The sequence below is a fragment of the Boleophthalmus pectinirostris genome, unplaced genomic scaffold, assembly GCF_026225935.1.
Source record: "Boleophthalmus pectinirostris isolate CB_2022bp ecotype Guang Dong unplaced genomic scaffold, ASM2622593v1 HiC_scaffold_21, whole genome shotgun sequence".
NCBI lineage: Eukaryota > Metazoa > Chordata > Actinopteri > Gobiiformes > Gobiidae > Boleophthalmus > Boleophthalmus pectinirostris.
Window position 1 is genome coordinate 13133826 of NW_026571175.1, and position 18233 is coordinate 13152058.

Below are 18233 nucleotides of genomic sequence, written 5' to 3' on the forward strand. Positions count from 1 at the left end.
CTGATCATAATCTTTGTCTTTAAGAACAGCATTTAAATGTTTTGGCATCACTAGTCCAGGCTGCCTTCAAAAAAAAAAAAAAGTTCCTAACCAAATGTCCTTGAAAGGTCCTTATGAGAGCAAGAAATTAAAGAACAGGCCATTATATGCTTCTTCTTTAATTGAATGCTGCCCATTTCTTTCTGTTTGCTTTTGCACAGGACAACTCTGGCTCTCCAGTACATCCGAGGTGGAGGGTTGCAGCTATCGAAAAAGTTATCTATGGCAAATGGTGGATGTGGAGGCAAAGAGGAACCCAGGGGATCTGCTGGAGCCCTGTGTACTCCATACTGGGTCCCATTAGAAGTGACAGGTGATATATTGTGCGAAAGGCAAAAACAAACTACTCAGCAAAAGCCTGCAGACGTTGATAAACGAAGGCAGGCTCGACTCATCATCAGGGAGCGCAGGGAATTCTCCGGCAAAATGCCACCTCGATATCTAGCCTAGCCATCTAACCCAATTAGGCCAGAAGATGTGCTGCTTCTCTGACACATTATAACTTGCAGTCAAAGGTTTTCAAAGTAAAATGTCAAGTGTCTGCTTGTTTCCAGAGTAGCTCCCTGGACAGTGGTAATAGAGCCCAAAACGAAGTCTCTCATTCTCTAATTTTAGAGACACATTATAGGCAAGACCTGGCTTCTCAGCCACTACATCCTGGATAACCCCCAGCATGCCCTGCGCAGCACCATCACTGGACAGGAGAGCACCTTCATATACTGACCAAAAAGGTTGATAAGAAAATATAATATGTTGTGAAAACTAGGGGTGCACAATATAATGCAAAAACAAACAAACAAACAAACAAACAAAAAATGATATCCGGCATATTGGCTAATGAAATAATCAGTATCACAAGAAAAGAAATACATTGCAACAACACAAAGAGCTCGAAATGCACCGGCACCGGTGAATATCTGCACTGATCCAGGAAAATTTGCTGGCTCAGTTATCAGTAATGTTGGTTCAGCCAATATCTCGGTTGGGCCCACAGACTGTTTAAAGAAGTGGAGGGAGTGTGACAACACCTATAGTGTTCGGTTCCAGTCAAATTAAGCTCAATCATGACGCTACCTAGGAGCGAATTTAAAGCCAGGTCCATATTAGCAATAGGAATTTATTTACAAAATAGCATAATAACACCAGGATCATGTAGGTTAATATGATTATTTTAAGACCAAAATGATGAAGCTCATTGCAGCAGTTACAGACAGAGGGGTGACAGTTTTCCAGTGTAATGGCAATTGGAGGCAAAAGCGCCCCCACAAACACTTCCCATTTGGAACATGGCAGCTAGTGCTTTAGCTATGTCCATTTATATATGGTCTCTATGGTTGGGCCTTTAATTGAATGTAATAAGGCTATTTATGGGCTGATTTTGGCCATTGTCTCATAATGTTTGAACTTTAATTCACACAAAACTATTCTCTTGTTACTTGGATCAAGTTTGTCTAGAGTTTCAGTCCATCCACTGGCAATATCAGACATCGGCAGATACTTAAAGCCATAGTATCGATATTTGTATTAGAACTGGAAAAGCTGTATCCGTGCATCCCTACAAAGAAAAATTACTTTTTTTGAAAGTTAAATGTGAAAGTCGATTTTATACAGGATTTTCCTTAAGTCCTACTTTAGCCTTGTCTGGATCTTGAAGTGTGAAGTGTGTATGACGGCACATCAAGGCTTGTAATGGTTTTGAATTTAACTTATTGTGTCATAAAGTATATTAAAATAGCATGATAATATTATAAATAAAACATAGTTATAATATTGCATTTTTTGTACTATTGTGCAGCGCTAGTAAAAACCTAGTGTAGCATTTTTACGGCCATGAATGATGTTTTAAATTCCCACTGGACCAGGTGTTTTTCCATTCATAACCTGTGCCTTGACCCCTGGTGAGAAAACCTTAATCCAGCACTCATTATGAATCAATCCATTGATTCTTTGTAATTTGTTGAAATAGAGCTATTGATTTTTCCCTTGAACACCATGCTCACTGCAAGTTTGGGGTAAATGAAAAACAAAAGTTCTAGTTTAGCCCTTATTACTGCAATATTCACGTCATTTATATGATATATTATATGTACTGAAGTTGACATGTTAAGAAGGATCAGCAATTTGTTAGCAACATTTGAAAAGTGGCCTGATCAGTGATTTGAAATGTCTGTAAAGTAATATCTTATGTTGTATGTATGGTCATGTGATTAACACAGTATAACATGTTTTTTATTCAAAAAGCGTGTGTACCTAATAGCTCAAAACTACAAAATTCAGGAACAGTGAAAGTTCTCAATTCCATAAGGTAAAAAAGCTGTATTTTTTTTCAAGTGCTCACATTTTGTTAATGAAAATGGAAACAGCAAATAGTTTTCATATCATACTTAAATAATGTAAACTTTAATATATATATATTTTTTCCAATAACTTTTTGTCTTACTCTTTCTAAATTGAGTGATTGGAAATACTGCCCCTTTGTGGATTCAAGGGGCTATGACAAGAGCCCCTACTGTATGAAAAGGCCCTGTCTATCAAAATTCAACATACCAGTGCAAATTCACATTATCTGACAATGCATATCTGTTCATACATTATACTTTCTTATTGCTTTATTTCTTACCTTTTGCTTTTATGGACAAAGTGGACAACAAATTTAAAGGTTCTGTATTACACAAAATTGACTAGAATTAGAATGCTCTTACCTAATCAAAAACATACCTGGAGCTGTGTTATATACACATGAGTAACCCTTTATTATTAGTCTGTATACATCACCAAAGCTCAAAATGTTGTATTCCACCTTATGATGTCATGAAGTGGTAGTTTTCAATTTAACAGCTACCTTTTACTTTTTGTTCAGTAGTCTATTCCAGGGCTAAAATCACCCAAATGAATCAAGTGATGGTGTATGGATTTTAAAAACACAGTGAATTACAGTATGTGTATTACCACATGACATTATAAGGTGGATCAGAATGTTTTCTGTTTGACGGAAGAACTCAGACTCAGACAAATATGCAGGGTTTGTGAATGAAACAAAACACAACTCCAGGTATGTTTATGATGAGGAAACAGCATTATAACATAGCTCACAAAATACCATATGTACTTTAAAGAAAAGGGGACAGCAGGTTCTACAAGTCTATATGCAAAAGAGGTCGGTTAACTGACAAGAAAACAGGAATTAGCCTCTACAATCGAAAAATTTTGTTTTACTTTGCCAAATATGCAAAAGGATAGCAATGTGTGGAATTTAAACAATGACTGGTTTTAAAGTCAACTTAAGGTTTCAATTGGTAGGTCATTTATGTTATCCTAAATCATAATATCTATAATTCATGCCTCCTCACCTAACCGTCTGGTTACTACATGTTAAAGTTCAGAGTCACTGACAAAGAATGTTCCAGTGGAGTGAACACCCCTGCACGCACTGGGATTCTAAAGTTTACTCTTCTCGCTTAGATTACTAAATAAACTATTTCCATGGTGGTGCAAAGAAACCAAATCTCCAGCAAATCAGCAGTAAGCCTAATGTCAGCAGAGATTGATTTTGTCTACTTTCCACTTTAGTGTCGTAACTGCATTCTGAAATACAGACCTGTTAATCTCATACATTTTTGTTTATCTATGAAACATCTGACTTTAACGCAGAACTAGATGGAAGCATTTCAATTTAGTTTCCTGTTGACCTTTCACAATAATTTGCATTTTCCATATTACGCTATTTTCTGATCTGTTACAATTCTGTTTCCTCATCACAAACATAGACCCAGTCATGTTTAATACAGAAACCTTGCTGAATTTAGGCTGTGTTCTTCTCTCAAACAGAAAAGCACCTTGTGATGTCATGTGGTAATACAGGAAGTGCTCCACTATGTTCTATGAACTCCATACACCTTTCCTACTCTACTGAGCAAAAGGTAAAAGGTAACTGTTAATTTGAAAACTACCACTACCATGATATCACAAGATGGAACAGGGCATTTTTAGCTTTGGAGATGCAGACATGCTAATAACAAAAGGGTTGCTCAGACATGTATGACTGAAACAAAACATAACTCCAAGTGTGTTTTGATGAAGTAACAATATTCTAATATGTCTTATAATTCACAAGGGTAATTTAGCATAATATAGGACCTTTAAAAGTTCAAGAGATTGTGCAGAATATTTTCTATGAGATACATTTTATTTTTACTATAATCATAAACAGGCTCAGGAAGGTACATTTACTCTTTATGTTTTTATGTTTTAAGAGGGAATTTGTGGATATATTGAATGTAGTAGTGTTATGAAGTATTTTAGAGCAGACTAAGTTAGTAAAGATGTAGTGATCTTCATTGCTGTGAAGGCCTTTAAAGTGTCTCACCAATGCCATTATAACCCAGCCAACCACTGTGACATCTTTACCTGTTAGGAATGAAAAAAAAATAGATTAATTGCAACGAGTCAATAAGTGAAATAATTCTTAATTAATTTAGTAATTGATTAATCATTACCAGGTCTATACACCAAACATGCTGTGTGATGAAAGAAGATGTTTAATCTCTGAACATAGCTGCTGTTTTCAAGTTCCATAAAGCTAATATGTTTGTATAATGGAGAGCTATGTCCAGTGGGTGGAAAAACAGGTTTTCCTAACATTCCCTTTATTCTACTTAAAAAGAATATCTCTGGGTTGGGTCAAAGCAAACCAGGCAGAAAACATTCAGCAGTCAGGCAAAGTAAGGCATTCAGTTGTGTAATCGGTAAAGTACATGTCATTTTAAAAAAGGAAGTTGAGTTGCTCATCTATTTTAGTAAAATAAAAATATTATGCTACTCCTCCCTGATAAAAAAAGAGAGATTTTTATTTATTTATTTTTTCTTAATACATTTTTAAAATTCGGTGTATTAAAGATTTATGGGTTTGGTATAACCTATATTTGACCTTGATTTGACTAAAAACAGGAGGGTTATAACGTTTCCAATGATATTTGACAGACCAGTGTGTTTACAAATACCTTGACATGTTTAGGATGCCTTCTGCATCCTTCTTCAGCAGTGTCATGTGATGTTACGGTGGCGTGTCTTGCCAGCGGATTTACACAGATTTTTAAAACATATACAAGTGAAAAAAAAGAACATAAAAAGAAAACGAAGCAGAATGCGAGAAGGAAACATTAGGGGCAAGTACAAGAGCGACACAGAAAACAGCAGAACGGAGAACGCCACATCGGCATCACGAGGTGGAACAGAGTCTAAAGTTCTAAATATACATGAAATGTGAATGAAACAAAACATAACTCCAGGTATGTTTCTGTTGAGCAAACAATATGTATAACACCAGAAAATACTGTAGTGTAATGCGGGCCTTTTAAATAGACATGCTTTTATTTGGTAAGGGTCTGCTTACACTTCCTGTCATTTAGTGTGGACTTGTAGAGCCTGCCCCGCCGCTGCTGCGCCCAAGTGCAGCCCACAGCGTCTCAGCAAGGATTTCTCTCGCGGCAGGAGAAGAGCTGAGGCGCACAAGTCATCGCTTGTACCGAAGAAAACTCCAACCAACTAAACGGTACGAAACCATTGTACTATCAACTGTACTTAAAATTGACTGAAAGAGCCCCATCTACAGAAGGAACTTTGCATTCTGTGAAGTGATGGGTGGAGATGTGCACAACTTTTCTCGACTGTCTCCACCAGCTAATATTTAACTGACCATTTCTTCTCCTTATTTAATAAAATTTGCAACGTACAAACTAGATAAGATCAGTTGATCAAGTGCCAAGCAAGGCGCCTGTAGACTACATAATTTCTGATTATGAAGTAACTGTTGAAAGAGGAAGACGCATTTCTGTACAGCTTCATTAAATGATTGTGGAAAACAATGCATTACTTGACTAATGAACAGTAACGGCACACAGCGTAACTTCTGGTAAAGGGTATACCACCTGTCTCCGTGGCATGGACATTCCAAGGCGCTGCTTTGAATGTCCCACTATATGACTTTTAACTTTTATCTCCGTGGGGACAAACAGGTGACGCCACCAAGATACCGGTCCCACTTGTGGAGAGGTAGCTCCAGTAAGGATAAACGTTTTCAAGGTATTTTTGTGCAATAAAAACACCTATAATGATGAGTTATAGCACCTTTCAAGAGATCCATTATTCATTTACTTTATAGGACCTACTCTGTGTTGGTAAGTTACAATTGTAGCCACAACTACCCTAGGATAGACTGATGGAAACAAGGCTTCCAATTTACACCTATAAATGCTATATAGGTAAGTTTAGTGCCTTACTGTGAAACATTCAGGCAAAGCAGTAGCATCTCTATGAGACAAACAGGTGGCATGTTCTCCACCAGAAAAGATACACAGTGCATCTTTACATAAATATAAAGTCTGGATTCAGCCGATGCTTCTCTGTCTTTGAGCATGTTCTTTAGACATTCCAGATCATCTTTCATTCTGGACCACATTGGTTTAAGGTGTTTGTCATTGGGCTGTACAAACTAGATCAGATTTGATGAAACTCAACAATGCAATAAAAGACGATATGATCAAAGTTTTTTCTACCATAGTTTTTCAAATGAGCTTTAAAACTTGTGTCTCTGAATGAGTCAATTTAACAAATAACCCTCATCGTTGTCCAAAGATATTGCTTGTTACTACAGATCATAAATCCACCCACTCACAGCAGCACTGCCACACCCTTAGCTTTCTATGCTGAACTGGCCTGTGCAAAAGAATCTAGAAAAAGCTGAAAAGGTACATTTATGAGCATTTGAAGAATGATAATCTATCTTGGAGGTGCCAGATTTCCAAATTATTAACAAAAAGGATATTGGAGTAAATTTAAGAATACCATGTAGTGTTTTCACAATATTAAAAATAATTTAAATACTAAGGAATTGACTCAATATTCAATACTGATTTCGATACAGTGATGATTAAAAATACTCTTTCTTTAGAGACAATATGTGATTTTCAACATTAAATCATTGTACTTTCTTTTATATTACCATCCCTCAGTCATCCAGGTAGGTTCTATAGTAGTCCGCTGCATAATCTATGTGGTCTTGTTCTGAAACAGTTCAAGCTCACTGTAAAGCTATTCAAGAAAGGTTCATTTCTGTCCTGTGAAGGTAACTTTTTTAGGATTGATACCTGCTCAAATGAGAGTTTAGTTTCAGTGCTAGTTTTAGTATTGATTAGTATAAAATTTTCGATACTTTTGACAGCTCTAATTTCATCAAAACCAAAAAGAATCAACAACCCCTAAAAGTTGTTTAACTGTGTTTTTGCAGGTACCAGCCATCTCCATTCTCTAGACCTCCGCAGCCATGGCGACCATCGTGGCGGAGCACATTGGCCGCCTGTTCATCAGCCTGCAGCAGATCCGGCAGGTCCCACGCATGCTAACCGAGGCCACACCCTCCATGCCTGCCACACTGAGAGACTCTGATGTCCCTGCCTGCCTTCGCGACCGTCACATTACCTCAGGTTACCGGCAACTCCACCAGAACTGGCGATACTACTTTTTTTCTCTATTCCAGCGACACAGTGAGACCCTGAATGTCTGGACTCACCTGATAGGTCTTTTGATCATTCTGGCGAAATTTTGTGATCTGGCCGAAAATGTAGACTTTGTGAACGACAGGCACGCGTGGCCACTGTTGGTTCTTTTAATATCCTCTCTCAACTACACAGCCTTCAGTGTCATAGCTCACTTACTGGGCAGCAAGTCAGAGCTTTGCCATTTCATCTTTTACTACCTGGACTACGTCGGTGTGGCGCAGTATCAATATGGCAGTGCATTAGTACACTTTTACTATGCTATCGATGCCAACATGTACAGTTTGGTAAAAGGAATCTACTTGCCGACTGCTGCTACCTTTTCTTTTCTGTCGTTTGTAGGATGCTGCTATGGAAAGTACAACAGCTTACATTCATGTATACGCAAATTTGGGCATGTAGTTCCCTCGGCGTTAGCTTACTTATGGGACATCAGCCCTGTGATTTGGAGGCTCGTCTACTGGTCAGAAGCAAGCGACGACCCGGCTCTTGTGTACCATTTTGGTCAGGTAGCTTGTTTCCTCACTGCTGCAGCTTTCTATACTTTTCCAATTGTAGAGAAGTGCTTCCCCGGACAGTGTAACTTTTTAGGTCAAAGTCACCAGATATTTCACATCTTCATGTCATGCACCACTCTGTGTCAGATTCACGCCTCTTTCTTGGACTACGTAGGCCGCAGAGACGTGTACCTGAGCCTGCACAAGAGCGGAGAGGCGGGTTTGTATGCACAGCTCTATGCATTCACAATAATGACGTGTGTGCTCACTGGTGGAGTCATATTGAGAAGAGTGAATCACATGCTGGTAAAACACAAGTGCATCTAAACCTCTGCTGAACTGTAGTGGAACTTACAGTAGTGTTGTCACGATACTAAAACTCGATTTTTATACTCAATACCAGTTTCGATACCATGATAATGAAAAAATATAGAAATAGCCAATAGAATGTAATTTTCAGTGCAAAATAATGGTACTTTCTTTAAGATACCATGTGGTTCCATACTGGTGTTGATTAAGTTTCAGTACTGATATTGATGCTTGTTAAACTGAGCATCTATTTTGGATTCTGGTTTAGTATCAATTAGTATCTGATTTTCAATACATTTGACAACCCTAACTTAAAGCTTTAGAACAATGTTTATAGTTGAGGAAAGTTCAGTAATTAAACATAGCGAGTGCAATGATTGTTTTGAATATCACTGTTTTTATTTGACTAATGAAGTGACACACTGGGTTCATTAGTCACTACTTGGGCAAAATAAAAAGATAGATTTCAATTTTTTTAGAGATTAATTTAAATCTGCGGTAGTTTCTTGTTGTGTCGTTGCACTTAATAGGGTATTGAACTATATTTTCTGTTATTCCTCAATATAATTCAATTATAGCTAATGGTCTATTTAATTCTGTTGGTCAGTTGTGCTATGTTGAAAAACAAAATGTAAAAAAGGGAACAATCAGAGTGAAAAAAATTATAATTAAATGTGCAGAAACAGAAGATAGGACTTAAATGTGACCTCTTAAGTTATGATGTACTGTTAAGGGGCATAGGATTTTGTTTTAGACAGAGATAAAAATTATTAACTTTAATAAGTATATTAAAAGGTACATAAACATAATCATTTAGGCCAGACAATCATGATAAAGAAGTGAAATTGCTGGGTGAACGTGCAAAGTTTGAGTCAGTAGGGTCCAAAGTGAAGTGAATACAGGGTTATACGCGTTGACCTGAGATGCAAATGTCTATGAATGTCAACTCTGAGACTGCATTTTCATATTAACTGTAATTTTATTGCTGGTGGCAGATTGCACATTGTTACATATTTGTGGTTGTTAAAGTGCCCTCCATGGACCACGAAAAACACAAAGCTTACTAGATAACTTCTGCATAGGCCTGTCACGATAATTACTATACTGACTTATAGTTAGATGATACAACAACACGATAGATGGAACATTTACTTTCGGGGGGAAAGATTTATCTCAGGTAGGTACTTTTTATTTTTACTAGTGGGGACCTTTTTGTTATTTTCTGTACTTTGTTGTTTTAGAATTTTTATATGTTATAGTCGACTAGTCAAGATCAGTTGATCAATCATTGCCTCCCTAGTATATGTGGATTTTCGTTTTTATTAATATTTTCTTCAGCAAGATATCATACTTTAAAATTTGTTATCGTGACAGGCCTACTTGTGCATACAGTCTGTAGTCTACACTGGACATGCCTGGAGTACCGCGTTTGGTATTTGGTGAATGTCAATGTTATGTTCTTGTCGTTACTTAAACAGACGATGGACGAGTTGAAGCTTGTTCTGTGCCAAGTAACACGTGTTGCTATTTTAGTTTCTGAAAATGGAAGGGCCATTATCCCTTATGAGGCTGAAGAGACCCAGACCCTGAGACTGCACTGTATAAATATAGAGATGTTGATGATGTTAACGCGTAAGAGTTTGGGGTTAGGTCAATTTAAAGGTGTGCTGTGTAACATTTCTGGTGGGGGTCTGTCACCAGCCTCTCTCCATGGAGACGTTGCCTGAAATGTCCCACTTATTTATCTCTGAAGACAGCGAGTGATGCCATAGGGCCAAGTTACTCGTCAGATCTGTGGGACGAGCCCACTCACAGTAAGAATGCAAGTTTTTAAGTCAATAAAAACCCATGGTATTGAGTAAATTCAAGATGGATATGTTCAAATGGAAAACAGTTGATTTGAATTGTTAACTTACGCAAGTGCCTTATGTTACAGTTCTATTTAATAAAAACGTCTATTTATTACTAATAAAGAGGGTGTACTTTAATTGTCCTACTGTCTACATTGACCTGTTTTACAACTTTTCTGTTTATTTTCACAGTAATCTGGATTTTTATGTTTTTTGGGGGCTGAAGTTACAACATTTTTTAGTGGGCTACTACATATTCTAAAAATCTTAATGCAATTTCATTCTGATGCTGTTGTGTATTAAGTTCAGTTAAATAGATTTTCTCAATTTTTTTATTATTTATTTTTTTAATTAATTATTTTTTTACTGTGAATAAAAAATGTTTTTATACAGATGAAGTTGAACTCATCGGACCTTAGTAGAGAGCTCCAGATTAGGTTAAACTGACATGAATCGACAAAATCCATTCTTTCTTCCCATAGGCCTCTTATTTTGTGAAGGGAACAGTGCTGCCTGAGTGTGCTCATTAGTGCAGTGGGGCCAGCCAGGGTCATCACTACAGTGCTACTTCCAGTGTGAGATTACCCTGCTGCTTTTTCTCAACAGGCAAACACAGCCCACTCAATCTGCCACTTCAAAAAATCTACTACTTTTTTCTTTTTTACTATTTTTTGCCATTTGCTAGTTCACAGTCAGTCTTTAGTAAAATATCCACGTTTAGTCAAAGCAATGCCAAGTGTTTTCCAACCTATTCTGATGCAAAACAAGGCTGAGCTACTTCCCACGAAAACCATACCAGCTTTATTTCACTTAACTCAAATACAGTGATTTTCTAAAACTCTGAAAATGATTTCACACATCAATAAATTCCCTCAAAGAATTCTTCTTGACTGCAATTGTTTGACCTCACCTCCACCCTATATTCACATTAATTTGAAAAGGCTGCTCCCATGTGGTCATAATGGCGCAGTGAAGTTGGGGTTGTTGGATTGGCTGAATCAGCTGAACTGACTGCTGTTGGATTCAGTCCCACATTCTTCCCACCAAACCACAATAGAAAGGACTGGTTGCTTTCATAGTGGTAAGTTTAGATACATTTAGTGCTTATCAGACCAATTCTGCCAGTACTAAAAGTACTAATAAGATTACTAGCACTACTATAACAACTAATAGGCAAGGCAAGTTTATTTGTATAGCACAATGCCTGCACAAAACAATTCAAAGTGCATTAAAGAATAAGAAATACATTAAAATCACACACCCGAATTTAAACATTTTCAAAGTAGAAGCCTGTCTCACATCTTGAGGAAACATTTTAACTGCATACAACTGAAATACTCCCACTACTATTTAGAATACAAATGCTTTTGTTGTTACACCAATCATAAAATACAGCCCTCAGGTAGGCCTACATTACATAAGTATAAAATGGTATTCAAGTTAGTGGGGCTGTTTGGGTGAAAAAGTTTGCACCAAGAGTAATATAAGTATTTTGTATCAGTAAATCTATTCTCTGCTTCTTTCATGTGAAAATACTTCCTCATTTCTGATGAAGGAAGTAAAATAGAGAAGAGGTGTTGCTGGTGTTGGAGACCATTTTAAATATGTGGACATATTCTTACAGTCCCACAACATTTTTTTATCAAAAATATTAAGGGTCCTGTAGGTGTATTTATGTAAGGCTAGAATGCTGTCGGGGTGAATAACACATTAACAATTAGCTGGATAATATGATAGATCTTTTTTTAAATGTTTTGTCTGAAAAAAATAGCTGGTCAAAAGTCTTGGCTAAGTACTAAATCATTTATAAAATATATTTTACTTGTTATTCTACATTTCCTGTAAACCCTTTCAAAGCCTTCATTAGCTGATGTTGATTTTATTTTGACATGACCTCGGTATTACCGCTTCCGGTTGTGGATTGCAGTGGGCTTGACAGCAAGACTCGGGCTACTCGTAGCAGAAGCACAAAGAGGAGAAAGAGCTGCAGTCATGGGAGTGAAACTGTACTACACCACTGTTGCTGGATCGCGCTCGGTAAGTCCAGTATTTACACACAAATACATAGTATATTGCGCTCATCCCCTCAGTTTGGCTGTTAGTACAATGCCCATTCCGACAGACACACCCAGCAGCGGTCTATCAAATAGCTTTCTCCTGACCAACTTCGATGGGCCCTTGCTAATCTAAACCTGTGTCTGGCATTAATGTTTCTGTTTGATGGCTAGATGTGGAATGGACTGTGAAGTTGTTAACAACAATGAATGCATGAACTTGTCGTCCAAATTCTGCTGTGATGGCAAGTGTGCCCATGCCTACCATGTTATTCAACCGTGGACCTTGCTCAGCTTGGCATTCTCTGTGAACTGAAAACAGGCACTCCTAACTATATTTTATAGTTGCTTTTGCCAAAGTTGCTTTTACAATTCATTCGCCTAAATGCGTCTCTACTCAAACAGTCACGCGGTGATGGATCATCCTACTTCTGCAAAATCATGAGGAAGTCCGCTATGAGCCATAATATCAAGCTATTTCTATGATAAAATGCATTCTGTTTTTATTCTGAGGAACAGCAGACATCATGTATTTGGCCAAGAGAGGAACTTCAACATCTGTTATCTATTAAGTGAGTGGAATTGTGAAAAGCTTGCATTTAGCCACAACCTTTTGTTTTATTGGCTGTAAATGTTGATGAATCTATATTGAGGTTTGGAGAAGCCAAAAGCTTAAAACTATACATTAACTAAGTGTCTGCTCTTTACCCAACAAGTGCTCATTTCGTTTTTCAGTTATAGTTGCATAGGTGTGGCCCCTTTTGCAAGACCCCCTCCCAACTTCCTCAGTAGTCCAAAATGATAATGTTGAGCAGGTTGATTAATCATTACCAGCCAAAGATAAAGACATGTTTTTTCAAGGTGCAGCCTTTGAAAGTAAACATACAGAGAGTAGTGCTACAGCATGACCTAGCCCTGTATGAGATCTTATTAGAAAGTTTTTTTTATTTCAGTCAACTGTATGGCTAGTCATGGGTTTCTTAACACAATGGTGTTATGCACCATTTTGAGGACTTTTTCCATTCAAGAGATATTATGTTCAATTTTAGAGTGTTAACGTTTGTGGCAACAGTCCTAATTTCTCATTCTGAAACCTATGGATTAATTGTGTTCAGAATATTTAATTTAGTAATATAATAGTAATGTTATATTGATAACTGTATTGTCGCTTTTCTTTTGCAGATAAAATCGCAGCAGTCGCACATAACCCGTGTCCTGGATAGTAAAGGCATTAAGTATGAAATCATCGATATCTCTCAAGGCTCGGAACTTCGGGACGAGATGAGGAACAAGGCGGGAAATCCTACTGCTGTACCGCCTCAGATTTTCAATGAAGACCAGTACTGCGGAGTAAGAACAAAACCATAATTCACAACCCTTTATTAAGTTATTGCCTATATTTGCAATGTCATAATAGTACTGTTCCTATTCATGCATAATAATCATCTCTCTAAATGTAGTTCCAATCCTTAATAGTTACTGTTAATCTTGATTTAAATTATTAAAATGCTGCTTATTATATAGCCCATTCATCAATAAGTTCATGTTTTATTGATAATTTGTTTTACAAAGTTATATCTGATCAGTGTATTGCATCTAATTTCAAGATTTTATTTATTATAATTCACATGTTTTGCTTTGTAATGACACATTTATGTGTAAGTGCTATACTTTACTAATACTAATTTAACTATTTTATTTATCTCACATTGCTAATCTGTTCTTTCTACAGGATTATGAAATGTTTTCAGATGCAGTTGAAGCAGATACAGTGGAACAATTCCTAAAGATGAAGAACATTTGATCACATATGACTCTGTACAACCATGCTTCCTCCTTCCTTTGACTGCACCACTGGCACTGTCCCCTCTCCATCAGCGCCATAATTAATGCCAAAAATTTCAGATGACATACATTCCCCCAACTACAACTCAATGAGATTAACATTTATTTCAGTTCATTTTTGATGTTATCTTAAGGATTTGTTTAGATTCCAACATTCCCCTACATTCATTTAAGATTTTTTTAAAATTTCTTTTTCCTAACATTGTGAATCACTAAACGACAAAGAGATGTGTGTTTTCCCAGGTATTACCCAAAACATCACTGTCAGTCTTATTATTTTGTGTTTTATTGTAGTAGCCTTTTCTGATAAACTGCACATTATGTTCTTACATTTCAATTGCACACAACAGTAGCAACTAATGCACAGTCTTAATTTCAAGAAATGGAAGGTTTTATAGTGACAATGCTCTGCCCAGTTGAACTCCTTTTGTCGCTCTGGTTTAGTTAGAATTTAAGCAGAATAATGTGTTTTCTTTATGAAAACGTTATTAATTGATCACTTAAAAATTTAACTAAAATATGGATTAGTTGACTGTAAAGAGCCACAATTAGGCCTAAAAATAATTTTTAACAATAATCTCATTTCCATATTATATTTCCTAGGTGCCAATGTATATTTGATGTTTTCAATGTAGTATTAGCACTGTAGTATTAGCACTAATCTGCCACTCAAGAAGTTAATACTTGGCACCAAAGGGTGTGCCGACTGAATGGAAGCCAAAAACATTTAATGTAGAATAGGCTACAGGTTTAACAAAGAATCTCTATCAAGCGTTTAGCTTTGTAGCTTTTTCTCATCTTTGAATATTTCAGTCATCCGGGCAATGAAGATGCAGTAATGCGACTATGCACTGAATCCCTGCCTGATTGTGAATACAGACAGAAAACTTGAGTAGATTGACCTCACTCATTTCATGGAACACATGGTACATGGGGAAAATTTTCCACTTACCATCTGTTAAGTTCATGAGTTCTCTGGCCTAGCCTCTTTGATTACACTTATGTATTGTTACGGTTCTGGATTGCTAGCAATGTCGGCCTTCACCCAACGTTTGTGCAGTGTTTGTAAATTGATTGTTGTTAGTGTTTGCTTGTTCCTGATGTTTATTCACTATGAACCATAATTAGACATTCCATGTCTCTCTCTGAGCTCCTGCATCTTTTTTGGACCAATTGCCCTGGCCAAAAACAAAACAATAGGGAATATGCTGTTGTCTTCCAAGAAGATTGTGAAAAGTGATTTATGTGTTTAAACAATAAAACAAACAATAGTTCAGTGTTTTTGTCTTTATTGAGAATTGTGCATAAGAAAAATAATAAAAAAATATAGTTCTACAATTATTATTATTTTTTTATTTTAGTAAAAACTTTTATAATGTAAGAGCCTGAAGCCTGTTTCCCGTTTTCTAGTTTAATTGCGGTCTCTCTCCAAGAGAGGGCACTAATGCTTATTGTTTATAAAAAAAAAAAAAAAAAAAGAGGAAGAAGTCCATGGGAAGTAATAGATCCATGGAAGTAATCTATACGTAAAGGTTATAATTAGATTATAATTTGATTGTTTGAATCTATTCTAAAACAAGAGTTAAACTCTCCCGTTAAGTGAAGTGAGTGTGTTTTACTAATGTACTTGGGTTGTAGAAACTAAAACTTAATGCTTTTGTTGCATTTTATTGTGAAAAGAAAAACCCGGATATACTCTAGTCTTACTTGTTGTCAAACACTGGTCGAAAGAAGGAAGCTGGAATTTGACAGGTTACTGTTACTGTACAGGTGAGGATTATATCTTATATGCTATAAGAAGAACCGTAATAGGAAGGACATAGAACAGACAGTAGTGACACATATTTCGCGCTTTTTCCCATCATCATTTCTCTGACTGTCACTGAATTCAGGTTAGCTTGCCAAGCTATGCTAGCTACACACACTCTTCCATTTCTGCACAAAAGTGTGCATTTTATATAATTTTATGTAAATCTTATGTTAATTCCTGTTAAATATTTGACATAGCCTTTAGACTGTTATATTTTAAGGATCTTAAACTTGTGTCATTCTTAATCTTGAGGTTTTCCTCAAACTACTGAGCCCAGTTCGTTAATTGAACACTGTTATAAATCCTAATCATAGTAATTATGACATCAGGTGTTAGAACTCCTATAGCGCACAAACGCATTCATACTAACCTCACCTTTGCTTAGTATACTGTTACAAATGATATTCTTGGTAACATAAGAAGCAATGAAGCACTGAGCACAATTTGCTGTCCCAGACTATGGGGGCATTTGTCTCCCCTCATGATGGAAACACCATCTTTTGTCACGTTTCATAATTTTTTCATTTGTTTTCATATGCTGTTTGACAGTTCTAATAATACTGTCTCTTTGAAGCCCTGTGTGGAGATGAGTGTCCCTGACTACATGCAGTGTGCTGAGGACCACCAGACTGTCCTTGTGGTGGTCCAGCCAGTGGGTATTGTACCTGAAGACCAGTTTTTCAAGATCTACAAACGCATTGCCAGTGTCAGCCAGGTGAACATCCGAGACTCTAATCGTCTCCTCTACATCCGCTATCGCCACCACTACCTGCCCGAAAACAATGAGTGGGGCGACTTCCAGACCCATCGTAAGGTGGTGGGGCTCATTTCTATCACCACCTGCAATTCAGCTAAAGAGTGGCCCCAAACAGCAGAGCGCTTTCACGGGCAGAAGGAGGTATACAGCTCCACCCTCTATGACTCTCGTCTGCTCGTGTTTGGGCTCCAGGGGGAAATCGCAGAGCAGCAGCGCACAGATGTGGCCTTTTACCCAGGCTTTGACAACTCCTCAGATGTGGAGAAAAGAGTGGAGGACTTTGTGGAGTCTATATTTATAGTTTTAGAGTCCAAACGGTTGGACAGGGCCACAGACAAATCTGGAGACAAGATCCCTCTCCTCTGTGTGCCCTTTGAGAAGAAAGACTTTGTGGGATTGGACACTGACAGCAGGTGAGTTGAGTTTGTTGTCTGTGCAATTTAACCATTTGAACCACTGCTATCAAACACTGTTGAACAGAAATATTTTGTTGTTAACACCTCCAGTCACCATTCTTTATGAATGCATTATTATGAATGCATATTATGCACACAAAGTTGACATGGTGTTCTTGACACAGTATTTACATAAGTCACTGTTCAGTATGGAGCTCAACAATGACTGCTTGCTCCAGTTCTGGATGTAAATTTCTCAGTTATTCCCAAAGACTTTCCAAAAAAAAAAAATGTAATTAAATATTTTGTAAACTAATCAGACTAATCAGCTATGTGGTCATTTTATTTAAAATCAGTTTCTGAAACTGATTCTAAACGCTGTTATTATAGTTGTAGTTATTACAGCATAAGTTCTTAACACTAAGTTGTTTAAGCATTTTGCTGAATCTGTCTTTTGTTAAATGAGTTTTTCGGATTTAAAACAGCTGCGTTACAGATATCATTAGCACGTAGCTGGTTAGCCTTCGCGATGCCTTTGATCTCTTAATATTTGGATTTTTTTTTTAAATGGGAAAAATGAATGGAAATTTTACTTCTGGAAGCAGAGCGAGCAGTCACTGTTGAGGCCCTCTGACCTTACTCAGTCACTGTTCAGTATTTATTGCCATATTGTACAAGTAAGACACGCTCATGGTAGATCTTGAAATGCTTATCTCTCAATCTTTATGTGAAATAAACATGAATTAATGAAAGTCCACAAAGATATTGTGAATCTTTAAATTTTTATTATATGTCACAATGTTTCCAAAGATATCCCTTTTTTTATGAACAACTGTTTAATTGCTGTATGGGTTGAATGCATTTAACTTGAACTAATATAAGTCAAATCACATCCAAAAATCAATTCCAGTGAATTCCAAGAGCGCTGTACTTAACATGTCTCTGGTGTTCATATTGTTTTCAGTTATTACAGTGTATCACACGTTTTTGAATGCTGTTTCTTTTCCATAACTCTCTCACCAAATATTCTGTCAAAAATCTGCCACCTGATTTTTGCTGCATTCATTTGTGTCTGTCCACTTTGGTTATTCTGTCTTTCTTTCTTCTGTTTTACTGTCCTGTGA

At 36.9% G+C, this 18233-nt stretch overlaps 3 protein-coding genes across 3 annotated transcripts in view; all 3 read left to right on the top strand.

The window, feature by feature from the left end:
* The first annotated feature begins 251 nt into the window (after positions 1-251).
* On the top strand, positions 252-10371 carry paqr7a (progestin and adipoQ receptor family member VII, a). Its single transcript, XM_020932634.2, has 3 exons — positions 252-352; positions 5448-5590; positions 7325-10371. Exon 3 carries the CDS (start codon positions 7361-7363, stop codon positions 8414-8416), a length of 1056 nt encoding a protein of 351 aa, XP_020788293.1. The 5' UTR covers positions 252-352; positions 5448-5590; positions 7325-7360; the 3' UTR covers positions 8417-10371.
* A 1785-nt stretch (positions 10372-12156) lies between these two features.
* On the top strand, positions 12157-15423 carry sh3bgrl3 (SH3 domain binding glutamate-rich protein like 3). Its single transcript, XM_020932656.2, has 3 exons — positions 12157-12285; positions 13485-13652; positions 14035-15423. The coding sequence occupies exons 1-3, from the start codon at positions 12241-12243 to the stop codon at positions 14104-14106; spliced, it is 285 nt and encodes a 94-aa protein (XP_020788315.1). The 5' UTR covers positions 12157-12240; the 3' UTR covers positions 14107-15423.
* A 145-nt stretch (positions 15424-15568) lies between these two features.
* trappc9 (trafficking protein particle complex subunit 9) overlaps positions 15569-18233 on the top strand; it is a 151086-nt gene continuing 148421 nt past the window's right edge. The window contains exons 1-2 of the mRNA XM_055157138.1: positions 15569-15917; positions 16507-17127. Coding sequence (XP_055013113.1) covers positions 15799-15917; positions 16507-17127 — 740 coding nt within the window. The 5' untranslated portion in view covers positions 15569-15798. The remainder of the gene's footprint in view (positions 15918-16506; positions 17128-18233) is intronic.